A 22,029-nucleotide genomic window follows, 5' to 3' on the forward strand; every position below is an offset into this window, starting at 1 on the left:
TTTCAAGGTCAGGCAAAACAGTTCAGCATGCTTTTGCTCAGTTTCAAGGCCAGTTACATAGAGTATTACTAACACTTAGACCCTGTAAAGACATCATACTCATGAATAACTTTAGTGAGACCATAAAACTAATTCATCATTCTTAGTATGTGGAAAGGGAGCAGTGCAGAGGAACAGTGCTGTATGTTTTAAGATCTTCTGGGGCGAGTTGTCTTTCTAGGAGAATAAGATCTAGTTTGAAACTGGAGGAAATTTGAGCAATCCAAGTAATATTTATTCTTCTGCTCATTAAGTGAAAGCAGACATAGTGAAACATCTGCTGTAAATGTTTAGGTTGACAAGATTTATCTTTGAAGAGGCATAAAAAGTTTACTTTTGCATGTGTTCATAGGAAGATCCTAAGCCTACCTGTGTCTTCTGGGATATGAACAAAAATGGTAAGTTAAAAAATACTGTCATTTCTTTTCTGGGAGAATAAACATGTCTATGTTTTAAAAACAGTCACAGTCTTGGCCCTTCTTGCATCTTCATCAGTCCTTGCAGAATTGGATGAAATCATTAGACTGTATCATTTCTTCTGGATAATAACGTTTCTTGTAACAGCAGATGTTAAATATTCTTTCTAAAAATTTTGCATATAAGTTTGGATAACATTTTGAATTTGTAAACAAAGTTTCTCAAATTTTCTGTATCTGGTAGCAATTTTTCACTGATCTTTCTGTATGTGCAAGTCAAATAGTAATGCTAATGAGAGACATGAATGGTTTTCAACCATCCTTTTAACTGGCCATTTAAAAAATATGGGGTTAGTTAATTGTGAGATTGTGCCTCTTCCAAATCTTAAGTTGGTTTTGCTTCCGTACAAGGTTAGTAACTACATTACACAAATTTCATTTAGATAAAGACTCAACATCCACCTTATAACCGGATGCAGTCTGTGTGATAAGGTCCTATATGGAGATATGCATTAACATGGCAGGATGGGCATTTTAGCCCATTCTCAGTTGATATTACCTAACCTGTGTGTAATGTAACACTCATCCTTTGCATAGATAAAACCATTCTCTGGTTTTAACATAGCTATCTTTAGCAATAGGATCTGAGGTGGAGGGGATTAGTAAAGAGCGTCTTGCAAGAAATAAAATTTACCATCTGAAGTTGTAGTTGAAAGCTGGAACTTCAGAGAGAAGAACTGAGGAAAATGCAGAAAGATAGAAAAAGAGCAAAAGCTAGTTAGGAAGCTAAACTTAAGAAGAACATCAAAGGAGAAACACACAAGGAGAAGTCTTTTCTCAGTGGCTGCTTTTTTGGGGGAAAGTTTTAAGTGGTTTTGGAATGTCTTCACATTCTTTTGAGAGAGTCTATCTTGAATTTGAGGTAAAGTTATAGGGTCAGTCAGATGATTTGCTGGATTTTGCCTAGAGTTGGGCAAACAGGTTGTTAAGAATTCAGAGAACATGAACTATTCCACAAAATCGGTTCAGATTTTAGCAGGAGAAAATGAAAGGAGAAGTAATGGGAAATACAAAATTTAATTTTTTACGTTTACTTTTTTAAAATACAATCTTTCCACTTATCTTATTATTCCAAAATGGCCTTTTAGGGTAGGGAAGGTAGGGTGATAATTTATTTCATAGTTTTTTAAGGCCAGAAAAGATAATCAAGATTATCCACTTTGGCCCTCTGCATTACACAGTGCAGAGAAGAAAGGTGGGACCCTCTAATCATGGGCTTTAAATGCTTTCATATATGGCCTCAGGATATATGAGTAGGAGGAAGACAGATGCACGCATCAGACCAGTATGGTAAAGGCAGGTTCTAAAACCATGTTGTTGCTGGGTAAAACATAGGTGTGTCTTAATGTGTGATCTGCATATTAAGTCTTATTCATCCCTCATTAATCAAAAAAAAATTCTTACCATTATTATAGACCTCCATTTATTGCTTCTGTTTAACAGGCCGTAAGCTAGAACACTTGCCTGGTGGAATTTTCTGCAAAAACTAAGAAATCTGATACGTGCTACTTTTTCTGATTGTTTTTAATATTCACTGATTCAATTTGAGAAAGCGTTTCTCCATTTGGAAGAAATGAATTTAGAAATCTGTTCAAGAGATGGTGATACGAGTTTGTTGGAAAGCGTGACAGTGTGGTTTCTCCGGTTTCATTTCCATAGGTGGTAATGGTGGTTGGAACCCTACGGGCTGCAAGGTGCATGCAGAATCCAATGAGAATGAGACAATTTGCTTATGCAACCACCTCACACACTTTGGGGTCCTAATGGTAAGCAAACTCTCACTTTTCAGTAAGTTTGTCTTTTCTAAGAAACAGAATGTAGTTTTCATCTTGGATCAAGACAACTATCTTCATTCATTTTCGTTACTTGGGTTATTCATTTTGCACTTGTTTTATAATAATAATTCTTTTTATCCGTTATTTTCATAAAGATGTCTTTTCATAACAAAATATCTAATGATAAGGATTCAGGAATGAGATGATGAAGAAAATTAGTAATGAAAGGCAAGTGTATTATTATTATGCCCTCTACAAATGGCTAAGTGTTACAAAATAAAAATTAAAATGTGCCCAAAACAGTATTCTAAATTTTGAAAATTACTGTACCACGAAAGACCTTGGGTTGAAACATCTGAGTGATACCACAATACAAATAACATATTGTCCAGCTTCAAAGCTGGAACATGTCTGTGTCAAAAAGAATGTCAGAATCAGAGACTGTAAAATCAAGGCCTAGTACTAACTCTTCCACTACTGAAACAGAAAAATATTGATCCTAATGAGTCCTAAGGTGGAGTGGGTCTCTATTATTTTCTTTAAAAATGTAATCCAACAAAATGACATGTAGTTTTGACTCCTCAAGACTGGAGGGTGTGACCAGATTTTCATCTGTTAAACTGCAGAGCAAGGCATGGACAAAGAATGTAGCAGAGAGGGGAAAAATCAGAAGGAAGAGGGAAAATATCCTGTAACTTTTTGTAAGGGATCTCAGATCTGGTCAATGAGAAGAGAAGCTGACCTTAAAAATAGTGTGAGGGTGTGAACAGGGATTAGAAAAGCTTGCAGAAGAGAGGGAGCGTTCAGTTTAGGAAGGAAACTTGTGCAAGGAAGAGACTGAAAGATTTGTGGTGAAAGAGAAACAGGGCTGGACAGAGTTGAAATTGCAAGGTCAGGAAAGTGTGAAGATATTAGCAGAAAAAAAATAGAAGAAATGGATTTTTTAAAGAAAAAGGTGACAATGTTGCAGAACAAAAATATAGAACTTCATATTGTCGGGGGAAAAAGAACAGTAAAGAAAAATATGTCCTACTGTCAAGCAAAACTGCTAATGGGGATGAAAAGCCAAGACAAGGGAGCATACTAATTCCATTTCATCCTGAGATTCAAAGGGATGAATCACCCCTTGCAAATTTAGGTTGCAAATCTGACAAGATCTATATTTATTTAATGCCAAAAAGTATAAAGAAATACAGTCTTTTGCAAAATTTGTTAAACTTTATTTGCTGCTTTCTTTTAAATGACATTAATCAGGGTTGTTGTACAGGGCTTCTCTTGGAAAAAATCTGCCCATTGACAGCTGCCACAAAACTTATATATTTATGATAGCTTAAGGCTATCAGAGCCTTAAGCAAAGTCTCCAAACTGGATGGCTGAGACAGGTAGGGCTTAGCATATCAGGGAGATAGGAGGAGGTACTATATAGAGCACTTCAGCCATGGTAGTGTAATTCCTCCAGCAGTCAGATGTCTACAGAAATTTGCATATCTGAAATATTTTTGAAATAAAAAAAAATTCCAATAGGAAAAAAAATAGAATATTGCAATCTTTTCTTAAAATCTTAAAATCTAAAATTTTTCAAAACCTTCTTTAGGTTCCCAAATGCAACAGTCACACTCAGTAATAGGCTGAACTGTGGCTTTCAGTCTGACATGAACATTCTTTGGCTTCTAAAACAAACCTTCAGAAAAGATGTTTGCTCCTAATAAAGGTATATGTTTCTGATTTAACTTCTTGTAGTGACATTTTAGTAATTAATAAAAATAAACCTGCAAATATTTTAAATACTAAAGATAAAGTGAGGGAAACAAGAAAATCTGTTTCAAGTTGTTTAAATAAAGCAAAAAAAAATTTACTTCACAAGGGAGCCACATGCTCAGACTCTTTCAGCTTTGGTCTTCCAAAGCCTTACTAATAAAGCTGCTCCCTTCACATCATGTTTAGATGTAAATACAAGAAAGTCCTAAGTTTTTTGTCTTTTTGCAGCCTAAATTGTGTTCTTCTTTCACTTTTCATCCTCAACAGAAGAAAAAAGGGCTTTCTTTAGGGTATATTCACTGAGTCCCTTCTTTTCCCCTGAATACTTTTGTTGCATTAGGAAATAAGGCGGAAGGTTTCTGAATTTGGGCTGTATTCCAGTAGATTTTTATACGGTTTTGACCTTCTAATTGCATTTCTATGTTAATAATCTTTTCTGACTTTAGTTTAAATATTAAATGACTTTCAAATAACATTCTCTTGATATATATGAACTGTCTTATGAGCCTGGTAGATGAACAAAGTAAAAAATTACATACAGCTGTTTAATTTTCCTGCAAATAATATCATGTTTTGTAACCTTTTATAGGTACCTTTTTGCTAGATAGTTTTGCTAAGGGCCACAGTAACAGTGACCATAAAATAGATACCATTAAATATTGGTATTTGCTCACATTTACTCCAAAGTGATATAGATCCAAACATTCTCTTTTGTTTTGTCCTTAAAAAAAGGAAATAACAGTGGCATTTATTCTCAGACAGTACTATGTGGCAATTACAGTTGGACTGAAAACTGGAAAAAAAATCCTCAGAATGTTCCTACTTCATTTCCAGTTTTTTTGAAATGTTGTCTTTATTTTTCTGACCAATTCTATTTATAACTGTAGTTTGCATGTCGAAACAGACCATAAAACCGAAGAGCAATATCTTGCCCTTCGTTTCACCTGTAGATGATTAGCAACATCAACTCTTACGAACTTTTAATAACAAGAACTGATGTCAGAAACTCACCAGAATGGTCTACACTTCAGTATGAATACATTTTGTATTATATTTTCCATACAAATATGTTATTCTTCAAGAAGGGTGTCCATAAGCAACTGAACTAAAAATCTGAAAAGAGAAAAGTTTTCCATAAAAGACCACTTGAATTCCTCATAATGAATTATAATGATCAGTGTCAGACTCTGTCTTTCTGCTGATCCCAGCAGTTATAATACTTACAGCACAATGTTTTCAAGAGCCATGGGAAGGAAGTGAGAGGTGTAGCAACTATAAACTAAATATACCCAGTAAACATGAACCTTAACATCAGGGTTATAGCGGCATTGCCAAAGTGTTTTTGAGCTTTACTTGACTGATTACCAAGAAACTGTGTTGTGCTCATTAAAAAGGAGTTTGCTATAACTTATACCTCTTCCTCCTCTCTCACTTAGGATCTTCAGGGAACAGCTACACAAATAGACTCGCAGAATACCAAGGTCCTCACCTTTATCACTTACATAGGCTGTGGGATATCTGCCATATTTTCAGCTGCAACTCTTCTGACATATGTTGCCTTCGAGTAAGTATTAGTTCAAAACATCACAAAGAAATACTTTTATACGGTGAATAAAATAAATTAACCATATGGTTGGTGTGTTTTCATCTAGGAAGGCAAATCTGTATTTAAACAAAAATAAGTAAAGACTCTTGGGCCCAATGCTATGAGCAGAATTTTTTTCAAGTTCAGACTCCCTCCTCCTGTTTTTGCTGTCTTGTGCTGCTCAGGCTGAGCAACAGGGCTAATGTGTCCCAAAATCTTCTCCTCTGGGAGTACTGTATCCTCTAGATTCTAAACAGGTATGTATTTTAAAATCCACAACCAGGCTTTTCAGGCTTTTTGTTTAAAAAAAAAAAAAAAAAAAAGCCTATTGAAACATAATAAGTCCTGAATATAAAAGAAAAATTCCAACTAGAAAAATTACATGCAAGAACCCTTCAGAAGGAAGTGGGGAAGAGAAATAAAATGAAGCTAAATGTGTTACAACAATTTTAAAAAACAATTCTACTGAAATGTCAGGGTGACTCAAGGGAATGCAAAAGTTATGAAGTGATGCAATTCTGTGAACAGTGAAAAGAGAAAATGAAGTCATATCAACAGGTGGCCACAAAGGAACCATTCTGCCTATAACAGGCCAGGACAGGACAGAGTAGCTGCTAAAGAAGGAGATTTTGCTGGGGGAAAAAAGAGTTTTTCTCTGAGATGTTCAAAAATAGTTCTAAATATTTCTCATTATTGCATTCCTAGTGCATTGCGTGTGGTATAATGCAGTGGTCCAAAGTTGGCAAAGTTGGTTTGCCCCTCAGTACATATATTTCAATGTCTCTCAGTTAAGAAAAATAAATTAATTTGATTTTCAGTCTTCTTAAGATTCCATAAAAGAAAAACAAAACAGAAAATAACAACATGCACTGGACAGTATCTTCTGAAAAACAAGCAAAGATTGATAGATAAAATAACCAGAGATGAGCTTCTGGCCAGCAGTATATTTTGAAAGTGTTTTCTTTTATTTTTCTTCAGTTTTCATTTAAAATAAAAAACACATTGTTTTATATTTAATTTGAAAGGTTCTTAATAACAAATCAATAGCTAAAATATTGCAGCAATTAGGTAGCTCATTAACAACTCAAAGAAGTGCTGGCTCTTTGCCAGCACATGTAGCAGAAGCTTTCAACAATGTCACACAGAGGTATACTTCACTACGCCTTATTGCCACAATAGTGTATTGGCACAAGGAGGTCACTGTGCTTTTATTTACTTTGTAAACTGGTAAACTTGGCTTCTGTAAGCAGTTCAGGCAATTGAAGCTGGTTAATCGTATGAACCTGTATTTCTCTCACTAGGAAGCTGCGAAGAGATTATCCATCAAAAATCCTGATGAATTTGAGCACAGCCTTGCTCTTTCTTAACCTGATCTTCTTGCTTGATGGCTGGATTGCATCATTTGGCATAGATGGCCTCTGCATAGCTGTTGCCTCCCTTTTGCACTTTTTTCTTCTGGCCGCCTTTACATGGATGGGACTAGAAGCCGTTCACATGTACATTGCTCTAGTAAAAGTATTCAACACATATATACGGCGATATATACTGAAGTTTTGCATCATTGGCTGGGGTGAGTTCAGCAGATCCAATATTTACATAGCATATATTTGAAAGGATGCTGTACAGAAGATCTCTATCATAGCTGTAGAGAAGAATCAAAGCCAGGGTAAAGTTTCCTTCCCCACCTTGGTAAAGGAGCACCATAAATACTGAATATAGCTGAGACCATAGATCCATTGTCTAATTTTGTGCAAATGTCCTGTAGCTGCTATTCACTGCCTGCAGGAGCTTGCAGCCTGAGGAGGACCAGAGGGACCAGATAAACTGGTCTCACGACCCAGACAGGCCAGGGTGGGAGAGAAGAAACATTACTGTCATATCAAAGACAGAAAACTGCAGCAGTTCTCTTATAGCAGTAGTAGTAATTCCTGCAGTTACTGTAGGGATCCTTGCATTGACTTTCAAAAAGCTTTGGATCAAACCTGAAGTTTCTTGCCAAAAAGCACAAAACCTGTGGCAGGATCAGAAACTACCAAAATGCCCTGAGCTTCAGCACAGTGTTTAAACCACAGAGATGTCCTGCCTGCCTTAATCAGTGTACATTCTGGCGTTGAAATGGAAAATGTAGTACTGAAAAATAACTCTGAGGCTCAGGCAGCAAGGCTTTTATTCTTCATTTTTTCTATATCAGGAATCTGTGCCTTCTGCCTGAATGCACATATTGTGTTTGAAATAATTCAACACAATACAAAACCATTAACCTCGTGACTAGAGCAGTGACCTCACTCCAGCTGATAATGGATGTCTTTCCATTGGCAACTAGCATCCTCTTTGGCAACCTCAGCAGAGGACAAGGACTGAGTGGTAGGAAAAGCAAATTAACCTCTTCCCCTTTGAATCTCTTGTCATAGCAAGGGTAAGACACGTAAATAGGGCACGCCAGGAAATGTACGTTTATTCTGTGTGAGCTGTACCTCTGTGTACATGGTTCTCTAGTTGTTTGTTATTTTTCCCAAATGTTCCCTTCACTTTATTATTAAAAATGCATGTGGTTTACTTCATTTTTGGTACACATTTAAATGAAGGATATGTAATGCTATAGAGAAAAAGAAGACATTTACCTTTGAGAAAAAATAAAGCAGAAATTGCAGCTTCAAGTTCATGTTCCCTTGATGCCTAATTAAGTGGCATCAGAAGCGCTGAAAGAAAATCACTCCAACTTAAAATTAAGTCTCATCTTTTTAATCGTTTTTTAATCGTCTTTTTCTCACTTTCTTATAAGGGCCTGTGTGCAAACGCAAATTTAACTTTGGGTAATTAAGGGAGAATATTTTACTTTAGTAAAATATAATTTAGTATATTTTACACTGCAGCATATTGTACTTACTTATTTTATTTAGTATGGCACTTCCATATCACATACTAAAATAGGATAGTAACATTTTCTGCATTAAAGAATATTATAAGACTTATTCACTAATGCTTATAAAGTACTTTGAAAGCTTTATACGTTTGTACTTTTTGAAAAAAAACATTTATTTCCGTCTACTTCTCTATGCAGTTTTCTGATGTAGAGCTACCTCAGGATACTCTGAACTAAAGCGATACTGATACAAAATCAATAATTGAGCTTTACATGGTGATTTTGAAGGCTTAGGGGTTTTGAAAGCAAACTAAAGGTTTCTTGTGTTACAGGTTTGCCTGCTCTAGTGATAGCAATTGTTTTAGCAAGTGCAAATACAAACGCAAGTCATGTTTATGGCAAAGAATTATACGGCAAAGATGCTAATGGGCAAGGAGGAGACGATTTGTGAGTATTTCTTTTAATCTCTTAATAATTTAGCATTTACATTCTGAAGAAATTTAGCATTTGTCAGATTGCTTTGAAAAAAGCATAGGTGTATAAAACAAGCAAAGTGGATGTGGTTGTCTTCTAAATTATTTGTATCTGAAGTGCAAAGAAGGCTATGAGAAAAATTGGAGGCAAGTCTGCATCACCCAATGCCACGGAAAAACACACTTCTGACAAAAGAATAATCCGTAAGTTTTGTTTCGCAAAAATAAAAATGCCAGTTTTGATTTATCTTAAGTGAAAGCTATATATTCTAGGTGACAGCAGGAAAGAATTAGTAAAAAAATAGTTTCTTTTGTAAATAAAATAGCTTCTTGTCAATGTAGGTCATTAGCTTTCTCTGTTCTTATCTAGATGTCCAAATAATAATCTCCAAACCCCCAAATTCTAGTATGACTGTTTGTTATCTCATTCTGTCTGCCTTGCCTGGCAAAGCTTCATGATGATAAATATATCATTGTGTATTTTTATTAAAGTATCATGGTAAGCATTCAAGCCATTCATGCTGGAGGAGTAAGCTGGATCTCTCAAATGCCTGGCTTTCATATGGCTAGCTGAAAGGACTACCCATTCAGCTTCTTCCTTGGGGCTGTTTGAGTTCTCCTCGAGCTGCTCAAGTGGCAGAAACTTGAGATCTTGGCACTGAAGATCCAAGTTTGTCTCTGACTTGTGTATGTAGCCCATTCTGTTACTACAGCGGCCTATGGCTCACACTGATGCAAGTGGTGATGCTACTCATATTAAGTCTAAACATTTCATGATTGGTTCACAGTTCCCACAGCCTGCATCTTAGGTCAGCTTTTCTATCTAATTAGTTTTAAAGTAAAATGAGATACAAGGTACTAATATAGCCCATAGTGTCTTAAAGATGCTGCTGGGCTTCATCCTATTTGCAAATATAAAATGGTTAAAGGTTTTGTTTAAAATTGCAGCTCTGCAGCAGTGTAATCAGACATAGACTTATTTTCCTTGTAGTCATATAAATAACTGAAGCAGAGAATTATTCATATCTAAAAATGGCCGTATTTTGGTATTTTTTACAGCTGCTGGATCAAGAATGAAGTTGTCTTTTATGTGACTTGTGCTGGTTACTTTGGCATCGTGTTTCTGATGAACATTGCCATGTTTGTTGTGGTGATGGTGCAGATCTGTGGGAGGAATGGGAAAAGAACTAATCGGACCCTAAAAGAAGAGATCCTGAGGAATCTCCGTAGTGTTGTCAGCCTGACCTTCCTCTTGGGCATGACATGGGGCTTTGCCTTTTTTGCCTGGGGTCCCTTAACTCTCCCTTTCCTGTACCTCTTCTCAATTTTCAATTCATTGCAAGGTAAGCTGACTTTCTGTTCTGTGAACAAACAGTATTTACACTGTTGCTGTTTTGTGACAAATGATGTCCACTGATTTGACTAGGGAACTCAAATCCAAGTTCTCTGGATCTTTCCTTGACACTAAGACATCTAAAGTTTCCCCTTATGTGGAATAATGGTACCCACCTCACATGTTTTGAATATCTTGGTTAAACGAATTAAAGTTTCAAGGTCTTTCCAATAAAATGTTCTGTATTATAAATAGTGCTATTCATATCTAACAGTCTGCAGTGATCTCTGTTGACATAGATGCTGTATGACCTTCAACATTTCCTTTCACTGATTATAACAAATATAGGAATCTTCTTTCCTTAATTTATTCCTGTAGTGAGTCTGTAAAGCTCATAACTATTTTCTTAAGGCATAAAGAGCTCATCAAATAAATTTCAGTCGTGTTTTAGTGTGAAGAGATAACACAGGGATATGTGATATTCTTTGGTTCTTTAAGAAAAATCCAATGACTGTTGCAGTCTGCTTATTTCTGTTTCCTTTACTGAAGTTTTGGATATTTTACTTTTCCAAAATTGTTCATCCTTAAGTTGTGAAAAATGCTGCAAATTATAATCCAACAGTTATAAATTACAAAATTATATAGCTGACATTTAACAGAATTTCAGCTCAGCGCTGATTTGCGTATGTACCAAATGACATAAGAATCTCCCCCTCCCGTTGGCCTATCCACTAGCAAAAACAACTAAAAACAAAACAAGAAGCAGAACCCAAGGAAGTCATTGGAGGGGCATGTGTTATGGCACACACATGTTGAGATAAAAAATAAATTTTCTTGGAAAAAAATGTAAAAAGCAAAACCCAAGAATGTCACTGGAGGAGCATGTGTTATGCCACACAAATATTGAGATTAAAAAAAAGATTGCCTAGGGAGAGCAAAATATCTTTCTTTAATGGAAAAAGTACTGCATGGATTTCTATCTGTTACAGTTGAGATGCATTTACTGCTCTAAAAGATTTATTGAGCTTTTGTGGAAAGAGAATAATGTTTAGGGTTTTGGGTTGGTTCAGGTTCAACATTGAATGCTAGGCAAAATGGCAAAAAGTGTTTGTATGTGGTGTTCTTACTAAAGACTTTTTTTCCAAAGGACAGATTCTGATGCTCCTCTAGGGGCATAATGAAGTATTTGCTGTAATGTGTCAGTGTTAGATATTCAGAAAGGCCTAGGGAGATTAGAAGTATGGGAAGAACATGAAAAGAGATTAAAACTCTGAAAAGCATGCCAGGGATCAAATTCAGCAAGTACTCTTTAACTAGAATTTCCAGTGCAATCATTTAAGCTTGTATGTGCAGAGTGCACACAACGGTTTAGCGCCAGTGCTTAAGTCTCTGTGGGGTAATAGCATTATTCAATGGAAAATGAATATTTGGAAAGCAGCTAAGTTAGAAAATGAAACCAAAACACCTTGAAGATTGAATGCAAAAAGAAGATGAATGAAAAGCTTGCAGTATGTTGTGGCAGCAAAGATGGCACAGCAGATCTACAGGCAGGTCATATCAAGCACAGGAAGACAACAGTCCTTTTATGACAATGTTTACTGCTGTGTCAAAAGGAGCTGGGAAAAGCTAAAGAAACTCAGGGAAGAGTGTGTTTAAGATCGCATATGACTGGTGCACATATGTCTAGCAGTAAGGAGATGGAATGGGGCAAAGAAGAATTTAGGATACATATCAGGAAGTGTTTCCTAGCTGTAGAAAGTAGTTCAGTGTGGCAAGTCTTTCATGGGAATTAGGATGAGCTTAATTAATGGAACTGTTAAAACTATAAAAGACAAAACTTCAGAATTCCCTGAAAAGCTGCTTCCTGCTTTGAGAGGCAAGTATAATAAGGGACATCTGGCAATTTCCGTGAGCTTTGGGTCATATCCTCAATAAATATGGCTATTTCATCTCTCAAGTTCCTGAAAGCTGCACTAATGTTTTAAGCTATACCAGCAGCCTCCATCAACCTAGATTTCTATGCATTGGCATGCGGCAATGAAAAAGTAGCTTGCAGTAACTGCTGGTGTTACTGTACTTTGCTTTTTCATCTACATAGGAAATGATTTTTCTCTCTTTGACGCTGAGGAGTAAAAAATCTGGGAACATCTCTTTTTTGGCTGCTCATTTTACATATATGCCTGGGCAAGCCAAATGCTTTTAAGTCAGAGCCAAGCTAGAGCCAAGCCTAGGGTCTGATTTGGCTCTGGGAAACAAAACCAAAGCTGTATTGCTAAAGCACATTGTAAACTTAATGAACAATGGAATACATATTAAAAAAATGCAGAGACCAAGCCCAGACAGGGCAAAGGCAAAGTATTTAATGTGCTACATTTGTTTTTGTATTACTATAGACATGCTCCTTTTCTTTTTTTACAGTTCAGAATGTTCCAAACTTTTACCACAATTTAATTAAACATCAATTTAGTAAGTTCGTAGCAGTGCAAAAGTACTAAGAGGTACTGTGGAGCACAGACAACTGCGTAACTTTAAGCTTGTAAGAGCTGCTAGTGATTACATTGGAATTGCTCTGTGCTTATAATGAAGCACACACAGAAATATTTCACTAAATGGAAACACATTAACCAGAATTCAGGAGAGCTCACTATAGTTCAAAGTAAAATTTACAGTTCATTACAGGATGCATTAAGATATGTTCACCTTTCCTAAATTGTGCTTCTCAACTTTTTCCTGTCAGCTCTAAAAAATTTTGCAAATACTGTATTTCATGACGCCAATATTTATTACCATAAGGTATCAAAATTAACTGTTTTGGTTCTCTGACCTCAGTGGGCTCAGCCTGGCCTGAGTGCTGTAAGGAGATACCAGTCCTGTTCCCTGGCAAGCATTCATGCAAAATTACACCTCAGGGCTTTGGAGGACAGAGGATAATTTTATGATTTAGATCTGTATTTTCTAAGCTTGACCCTGCCCTTGTGTTCCACCAGCTGTAACACGGCGGGCATTGGCATATGGAGCTGTATGTGATTATAGCAGAGGAACGAGCTTAGAGAACATCACTAAACCACGTTTGCCCACATTATGTAGCATTTGTGACCTTTTAAGATGTAATCATGAGGGATTTGGCTTTAAGATTTTGCCATCAGGTGTTCAGCCTCAGCTTGGCTGTCTCCCAGTGAATAAAAGTAAAACAAGAACAGACCAAGCCAGAGAAAGATGGAAGATTGCAGTGCTGGTGCCTGCCTGGGAAGGGCCAAGAGCATATTGTAATTCAAAATTCTATATTTAGCCTTAAAGTTCCTCTGAAGAATGATGAAATCATACCATGCACCCAGCTGAAACCTTGTTTGCTACATGATAGATGCCCATTTTCTTTCTTGAAAATAAAGATTATACATTTTTAAGCAAAAAATGAGATCTACAACAAACATTCTTAAACACATTTATTGCAATTGCATGTACAAACCAGGTAATTTTCTTCAGAAATAAATAGCTGGACACCTTAATTAGTACTTTTGAACATTCACTTACCATTTTCCTAATCATTTTGAGTGCATGCATGTGATGCACGTAAATCCAAGTGCTCTTTTTCTGTGTACCCATTTAGTGCCAATTTCAAGCCTTCAGGTTTTAAAAAAATATAGCACAGTTCTGTAGATGTGGAACATGAGTTAAAAGTGTCATCCTTTTATAAAATAGTATCTGTATTTAGCTTTGTAGTCTGGCTCTTGCAGTCCTTTTGGTTGCAAAGTTTTCATTTAGTTCAAAGACAAAACCTTCTAATTATTTTCATCTAAACCAAAAATAATTAAAAGATGCACACTGAGCTGAATCTAAATCAGCAATGTCAATAAAAGGGGCTCTGTTCTCTCCCTTCTAATATCCCAGACACATCTATAGCAGGTGAAGGGTGGGATAGCTTTAATTAACTTTAGTACCTATTAAATGAGGCATGCAGATAGATGACTATAAGAAGACTTGAACATGATTTTCCTTTGGTTTTCCTTTACAGCATTTTGTTAGCAGATTTTATTTTAGTTAATCTGTTTATCTATTTATAAATATATGCTTCATTTGCTATTTATTCATTTTTGTTGCAGGTTTATTTATATTTGTTTTCCATTGTGCTATGAAAGAAAACGTGCAGAAACAATGGAGGAGACATCTCTGCTGTGGCAGATTCCGACTGGCAGACAATTCAGGTAAAAACAGTTCATGGCTCCACTCCTCAGATGCTAGAATAGCCTGGAAAAGTCCAGGTCAACAGCATGCTATTTTATTCTTAAAGTAACACAATTTAGGGCAGGGATGTGGAAAAGCAGAGTATTAATAGGCTATCACTTCACTTTATTAATAACAATTGCCAAGGGACCTTTCAGATATCACTTCATAAAAAGTCCTCACTTTAAGTTTTCCACTGAAGGCAGCTGGTAAATTTTGTAGTGCTATGAGCATGGTTTTGGAAGGCCCTGTAGACTCCCTGCAAAAACAAAAAAAAAGGGTTAAATCAAGGTCCAAAGGTTCAAATTCTGTCATTCAAAGTCAATCTTATTCCCTTTCTCCCTTATTACATTATGCTGACTAACTTGTGGACTATTAGGTTGAAGTAGGAGTGCTTCTTAAAGGGCAGATAGAAAAGCTCTGGGGTCTTTTGCCTTTATCTTCACCTTTTCAAACTATTCTGTCCTTCATCGTGTAATTCAGAGAGAGCATTAGGGACCTGAAAACACAAGAAAATTCTTTAGCAGAAGTCTAGTTAGGTTCCCAAATTGGTGTCCATCTTTATCTATGACTCTCAGAGAAAGCACTGCTACAACTGTCCTTTGCAGCAAATAAACAGTTGCTTTGGACACTTTTATACAGTACAACACATGGGACACTTTTATAGACACCTGTACCTTTGGCCATCTCAAATAGCATTGGGCTCCTGTGTTTAGGCACATGAATCCCGCCGTGCTATGTGACATAAAGATTTTGGAATATATAATTCTTGCTCATAGAGTTATTGCTCATTGACCAGGGTTCATATCTATAGTTGATAAAAAGTAGCATAACCTCATTGCCTGTTGAGGTAGACCAGTCTACCTTAGATGATAACAGTGCCCCAAGTACTTTCCGTGTCCTTTCTCTGTTGGCTTCCCAGGGCTGTTTCAAGGCTTTAAGTAACTGCTTTTCCATGAAGAATTCTGTTTTCTTGTTTTGTTTGTTTTTACAGTGCTAGTAAGGGAATGCATTCTCATTGTAAAGTATGAAACATTTATGCTTTCAGTTTATACTAAGAAATCCTGACTCATGATCTCAAAGAGTTAATGTGAATTAGGAAAAAAAAATCATTCTGATCAGGCATCCACATTATTTCATACGTTCAGTTTCCATGCGGTACATGCTGTAACTCCTGGACTGGAAAACAGATGGATAAAATTATTTCCAGATTTTTATGCTGCTGTTGGGCAGCCTGTGGGGATGATAGAAATAAAAACCTGAAGGATTCAAGTATTTCAGTGATGTTACTTAATGTGCTGTCATTACACCTAGTGCTAACTGGCCCACCACCACCAGCTGGTTTTATTCTCAGTGAACCTCAAACCATTAGCAGACAGAAGAGTGCAATATAAATCAAATGTGATCTTAAATCCTTATTTGTCTGAAATGAACTTTAGAGCATGTTATGATAAAGCAAAGAAATAGCCAAACCAAAACCATACAGCACTGTCATAGCTAGATCAGAGAAATTGTGACCTATATCCAGTTGCAGTGATTCAGGATAAAATCCTTGTCTTCATATAAACCAAGGCATAAGTGGCCCATGTATCTTCTCTGCATTTTGTGAATTTCACTGCAGTACAATAAACTAGAATGGTAATGGCAACAGTAGGACTAATGTGCGAAATTGCCTGTACCTACCTGCAAGTATATGTTGCAGAAATAGTTAGATACATTTGTTCTGCGTGATACTGGTATTGGGACACTTGTGAGTTTTCCAGTGTCAGTTTTCCCCCAAAGGTTTATTGATATTAGTTATTAACTTAATTTTGGAAGTTGTTTCAGTGTAAGAGTCTATTGTGATAATGGTTCTGACAAAACTCCTCAAATATGAACTACTGAATAAATATTATTATTCATTATTATTAATAATGCACCAAAATTGTAAACCCTATAGCAACAGGTGCAAATCCACTAGTATGTAGGCGCTCTACAGCAACAGATCAAGCCCTCAAATGATAAGGCCTCTGTAAATGCTCCTGTCCAACCCTTTGGATTTCTCTGGTCAGATGATGAAATTTTACATCCTTATACAGCTACAGATCTTCATTGCTTTCCTGCTTCCTGGAGAGCTGGGTCTTACTTACAGTTCTGCCATCCAACCAAATGATTGTTAAAATGTTAGAAATGGAGGCACCAATTTTAACTACTCTGGTAAACAGCAAAGTAAATCAAGTTGGATTTGTAAATCAAGTAAATCAAGTTTCGTTTCTTAAGAAACGGAAAGGCTCTCTGACAGGCTCTCAGAGAAATCATTTGTTATAAGCAACATTAAGAAATGCATCTGATACTTGGAATGTTCATAATTTAAAAACTTTTTGACATTTAGTAACTACAGTAATTAATTACTTAAATCTTTTCAATAATTTTTAGATTGGAGCAAGACAGCAACCAACATTATAAAGAAGAGTTCCGATAATCTTGGGAAATCCTTATCCTCTAGTTCCATCGGCTCCAATTCAACCTACTTAACATCCAAATCAAAATCTACCGCAAATACATATTTGAAACGAAACAGCCATACAGGTGAGTTAGTCATAATATGACACAGTGTATTTTTGAATACTTTCTTTGATGTTAAAAGTACATTAGTAACCCAAAGGTTAACATGAGAAAATTTCACTAATTTGCATAGGTTTCGTATTTTTTAAATGTTATTGTTTACTAAGAATCTCAGCCTAATATACAGTATATCCAATGTATAGTTCTGATCTGTGTATGTTCCTGTCCTATAAAAGTATGTGTAATAAAAACCTTACTTCTTCTATGGCACTTTCACCTCTTTGGTTAGAAGAAGAAAAGTTTTATCCCACTGTAAACACATAGAAACCAAAGCACAGAGAGATGGCATTTCTTGCCCGAGGTGGCATGAAAGCTTGCAGCACAGTTGGAAATAGAAATCAGGTCTTCTGAATCCAACTCCACAGTTTATTCACTCAGCAAAACTGCTTCCATTTAACTGTAACATATTTATGGGAGAGAGACAAATGGAAGCTACTTGCAAATTAATACTGTGTTCCCCAAGTATATGCTGTTTTTCCTTGCTACAAATAGTGTGCCATATTTACTGCTTATCTATTTAGATGTCAATGGTGTAAAAAAAGGCATCATCTGTATTCCACTCACACCAAATAAAAATGTGCTTATTTTAAGAACACTTTAAAAGTACACAAAAGCAGGAACTGGCATGCTTTGCAGGTCTTTTTGCTTATGGCTGAGATAATACTTCAGAAAAGCTTTTAAATAGCTTATGAAGTTGTGTTTGGATGTTTTGCTGCTAGGTTTTTGTTAACTCATGTTTTCATGAGTATCATACTGTATAGTCACGTAACATATTATCACAGGATTATTTTCTAAAACAAAATGGAAATAACATTTGCACACATCCGTAACCCAAAGAGATGTATTTGCTTGCTTTAAAATATTTGTTAGAATCACTGTTTTAAATATGAAAGATATGAATTTACTGGAAGGAAAGTTCTATTATTTTTTAAAATTAAATTATTTTCAGAAATCCCCAAGGTCTCATTTCTGATGCTTCAATCTCTTTAGATTCCACGAAATGTCTTCCTGTTTTTATTGCTGCTCATTACCTGGTTCACTTAGGCACACAATAATTTTTCTGTCTAGAATTTCCATTTTTTTAGAAATATATAGTTTTCTCTGACTGTAACCACTAACTAATATTCGGTGCCTCCATTTGCATACTCCTGTGCATCAGGTTTTCAAGAGTATAAATCTTTTTTGCTTATAGAGAATGTACATGAAATACATTTGCCCTGAATACAGTGAAAATCAGCAGTATGTCAGAAATTCCCTGGCATACTGCTTCACCAAGCTTTATGCCTAGGGAATTTCCTCTCAGGATTCCCAGCCAGGGCTGCTCTTGGCTGGCTTCTGCCTCTCCCCGGTGCTTGTCCCTGCTGCCATCTCAGTTTTGATGTGCCACATGGCTCCAAGTGACCTAAGTAAGCCATCTTCAGCTCTCTCTCTTGTAAAGGACATTTCTATCAGCAGTCTTCCACACACAGCGTGTGTACTATTTCGCCACTCATGATGCTACTATTAATTTAATAGCAATTTAAAAATTAATGTGTAATTAATGTAATAGATTACATACCTCTACTGTCCCTTTAAAAACGTCAAATGAGATAGCTGAGAGCATCATGCAGTTTACTCATAACATGCCCAATTCTATGTATGGTACAGCGGACAGAAAATTCCCGTTCATACTAGTGTCAGCTAGATGTTTACATCCTTGACATTGTGACTAAAGACAAAAATGTGCTTAGATGTTTTGTCAGGCTCAAAGCTTTTTATCAGTCTGGCAATTAAAGCGATTTAGTGCTAGAGTTTTTGCAAGGTAGTCTTGAAGCAAAACAAGAAGACAATTCCAGATAATAGGATTTAAGTTAAAAAAATATTGAAGTTAGGAAAGTGCTCATATACTTTCCACAAAAATAGTGAGCTTAAGCCAACGCGTAAGTTAGTTCCTAAAATGGATTATAGTTGGTAATGTAATCATAACTCGTAATGTATTCTTTTAGTGGACATTAAGGCAATACCACAGTTTTCTGTACAGTTTTTTAATCTTATTACATTTTTCTTTGACCTCTGAAAATGCACACTCTATTGTAATACTCTAAAGGAATTTTCAGTGAATTTAGGCTTTCAAATACCTGTATATCTTCTGATGGTGTTAAAATAATAGAAAATGACTGAGATACATGGTTCTGATTTTTAATCCAGCTAAACTTCTCATCATGATGTCTTAGCTAAAGTATAGGCAAATAATGTAATAGCTACATGTCTTGGCAGCTCTTGTTAAAATGGTTATAATGTGTTCCCTGGAACTGACACAGGCATTCATGTGTTTGTGGTATAGATAATGTCTTCTAAGGCCATTTCCTCATCAGTGGTGGAACATTACAGGTAAAGTGAGAATCGCTTTTGTCGAATGCATGGTTCAAACAGGGTGGAGGGATGCCATTTGCATGATGTCCTAATTGACACAAAGGACTTTGCTAATCAGGAACACTGCTTTTTTCTCACTATTACATCTTGCATCACTGGTGCTGAGTCTGCACTTCAAAGAATAAGCGTACTTCAAATTCTGGTCGCCTGCACTCTGCATGGGGCATGAAGCGTTCGAAAGATACCATTTTAGGAAACAGGCCATGTCCTGATGTTAATGCCCATATAAAATAATCTAGGGAGAAGAGATTAAGTTGAAACACCCATACATAAAACACATTAAAAAGCAAAAACAATCTGATTGATTCCTAGAAAGATTTTGCATATTTGAGGAGCTTCTATGGAAATTTTAAGATAGTGCATATCTACTTCGTCTATGGCCATTATGGAATTTAGTCCTCTAGCCATTGGTTTTTCATATCCAATCACAGCCAGATTGAATCTGAATGACCAACTATATATGTCTGAAAGCTGTCCTGTGAACTACTCATTGAATGTAGAATTCCCCAGCTGCGATGCTTGTTGTGGACAAAAGAAATCACTCTGACATCTTGTAGCACTGCTGTCTGTAAAACTGTCACAAACGTATTGTAGGTAGTAGTTAAATATATATAACACTTTTATAAATTGGAAATTAGTTTTATTTCTGGACAGAATTTGATGGTACAGCTCCCATTTACTTCAGTGACACTACAGTTCTGACCTTGTGCTCTGGTCTGAACCTCACTGAGCTTAAAAAAAAAAAAAGAAAAAAAAGAGACCTCCACTGGTTTCAAAGGACTTACATAGTTCCTGTGCATGCAAATTTCATAGGTGTTATTTAGCAATGTAATGATGTCATGTAAAAAGAAGTGAGGCATTTCAAAAATCTGTCCTGAAGACTAAGAATTAGCTTTTCATCTTTGTAATAAGATATTCAATATGTAGAAAAATGTATACTCAAAATATAATACCGTTGGCTAGTAAATACATGCATTTGAAAGGTACAGGGTACCCAGCAGTTTGAAATTGGACATGGCGTTACTTGCTGCGATTCGTGGACATTCTTGCGTGCTTCAAAAAAAAATCATTCTGATATGTCTTAACATGCCTGTTTCTTGTTTCATGGGTGAAACTGTTTTGATTTCTCACTCTGCAATCCATTCCTCCTTCATGCAACATTTTATGCTGCAAATCTCTTGTATGGCTTGATATCATGATTTCCTGGGGGAGGGGTTGTACTTTTCTGTTTTGTTTTAATTAATAAATCATTTCTATAAGAAACAAGTTTTGTATGAAATCATAATATGAAACAATGTATGAAATAATATGCTAGTTCTTTAAACAATCCAAGAAATTTTCAAAGGTGATTTTGCCAAATTCTATTAAACTGCTGTCAGAAATGCCACTCGTAGAAAACATCACTTCTTAGAATCCTCCCTCTTACTGTCAAAGCATGCGATGGTCCAAGCCTTGTGCAGGTTACAAGAATTAATTCCACCTTTACTCACTACAATGGAAGCGATAAGAAAGCTCGTTAAGATGATATACTCGAGAAAAAGGGATGCACACTTTCTCATTGCTCGCTCCGCGAGCTCTACCTGCTGACCGGTCTGAGAACAGCAGCCCTGTCAGCCTCTGCAGCAGACTTTCCCAGCTCAGTCCGAGGAGGAGTTTTTTTCTGGAAAGCATATGAAAAAGGCTGCAAGGCTCAGGCTTATTGGTGTGCCAGCCTTCGTGAGACATCCTTAAGAGCTGCTCTGAGTAACTTCAAGGGTAGGACACAGGTCACATGACTGTAGGAAGCAGGATACCCTGGTGTATTTTTATAGTTAATGGGGGAAAACAGACAAGCATAAGAGGATTTATCAGACATAATGTGGATATCTGAAAGAGGATTTGACAAATGCACTCTCGAAATGCCTGCTTTTCTCTATTAGCTCTGAAAGGAGCTTAGATTGCTAACTTAACAATAGAAGCAAAATACTTTCTTATACCTAGATCCTGAAATATATCTGGCTCATCTCTGTAAGAGGGAGATAGAAGTCTAACCAGGTTTATCGCATGATCTTTTTCGTAATGTTGAGTGTGCCTATCAGAAGTGCCCTGGGCAACATCAGAAATGTGAAAATCCATGTCTTTTCAATAACTAAAAGAGAAAATTTTAAGACTAAATTGCCTTCTTTTTCTCTTCATTTCCATTCTTGGTTTATAGTATATGAATTCTGAAACAATGGCAGTTTTCCGCATTTCATTCCCATAGTTGTTCAGCCTGTATTCTCCCCATTGTGGAAAAGGCAAAGTATAAAGTTTAGGCCAGTTTTAATTCTGGTTATCTGATTTAAGATGCAAGTCATCTTTTGCTACATTCTGTGATTATTTCTGTGCTTAGATTATAACTTTCACAGTGAAATAATTATGTTTGTTTGCTATCATTTTCCACTACTCTGTTATGTGGAGATGTTATTTAGCAGATGTCATGGAAGTCACTCCTATTCCAGTGATACTGTA

General features: G+C 36.2%; 1 protein-coding gene across 8 annotated transcripts in view; it reads left to right on the forward strand.

Annotated features, from left to right (window-relative positions):
* The window catches only part of ADGRG6 (adhesion G protein-coupled receptor G6), a 117,351-nt gene that overhangs the window by 91,859 nt on the left and 3,463 nt on the right, over window positions 1-22,029 (forward strand). For 6 of the 8 annotated variants that reach the window (XM_026120441.2, XM_026120425.2, XM_026120467.2 and 3 more), the window contains 8 exons: window positions 392-437; window positions 2,175-2,281; window positions 5,485-5,612; window positions 6,935-7,203; window positions 8,829-8,943; window positions 10,029-10,312; window positions 14,403-14,504; window positions 16,939-17,091. In XM_026120441.2, the coding sequence (XP_025976226.1) occupies window positions 392-437; window positions 2,175-2,281; window positions 5,485-5,612; window positions 6,935-7,203; window positions 8,829-8,943; window positions 10,029-10,312; window positions 14,403-14,504; window positions 16,939-17,091 (1,204 nt within the window). Of the gene's footprint in view, window positions 1-391; window positions 438-2,174; window positions 2,282-5,484; window positions 5,613-6,934; window positions 7,204-8,828; window positions 8,944-9,087; window positions 9,174-10,028; window positions 10,313-14,402; window positions 14,505-16,938; window positions 17,092-19,450; window positions 19,498-22,029 lie in introns of those variants that run through there. The other 2 variants (XM_064509063.1, XM_064509065.1) reach the window with 2 other exon arrangements.

The sequence above is a fragment of the Dromaius novaehollandiae genome, chromosome 3 (assembly GCF_036370855.1).
Source record: "Dromaius novaehollandiae isolate bDroNov1 chromosome 3, bDroNov1.hap1, whole genome shotgun sequence".
Lineage (NCBI taxonomy): Eukaryota > Metazoa > Chordata > Aves > Casuariiformes > Dromaiidae > Dromaius > Dromaius novaehollandiae.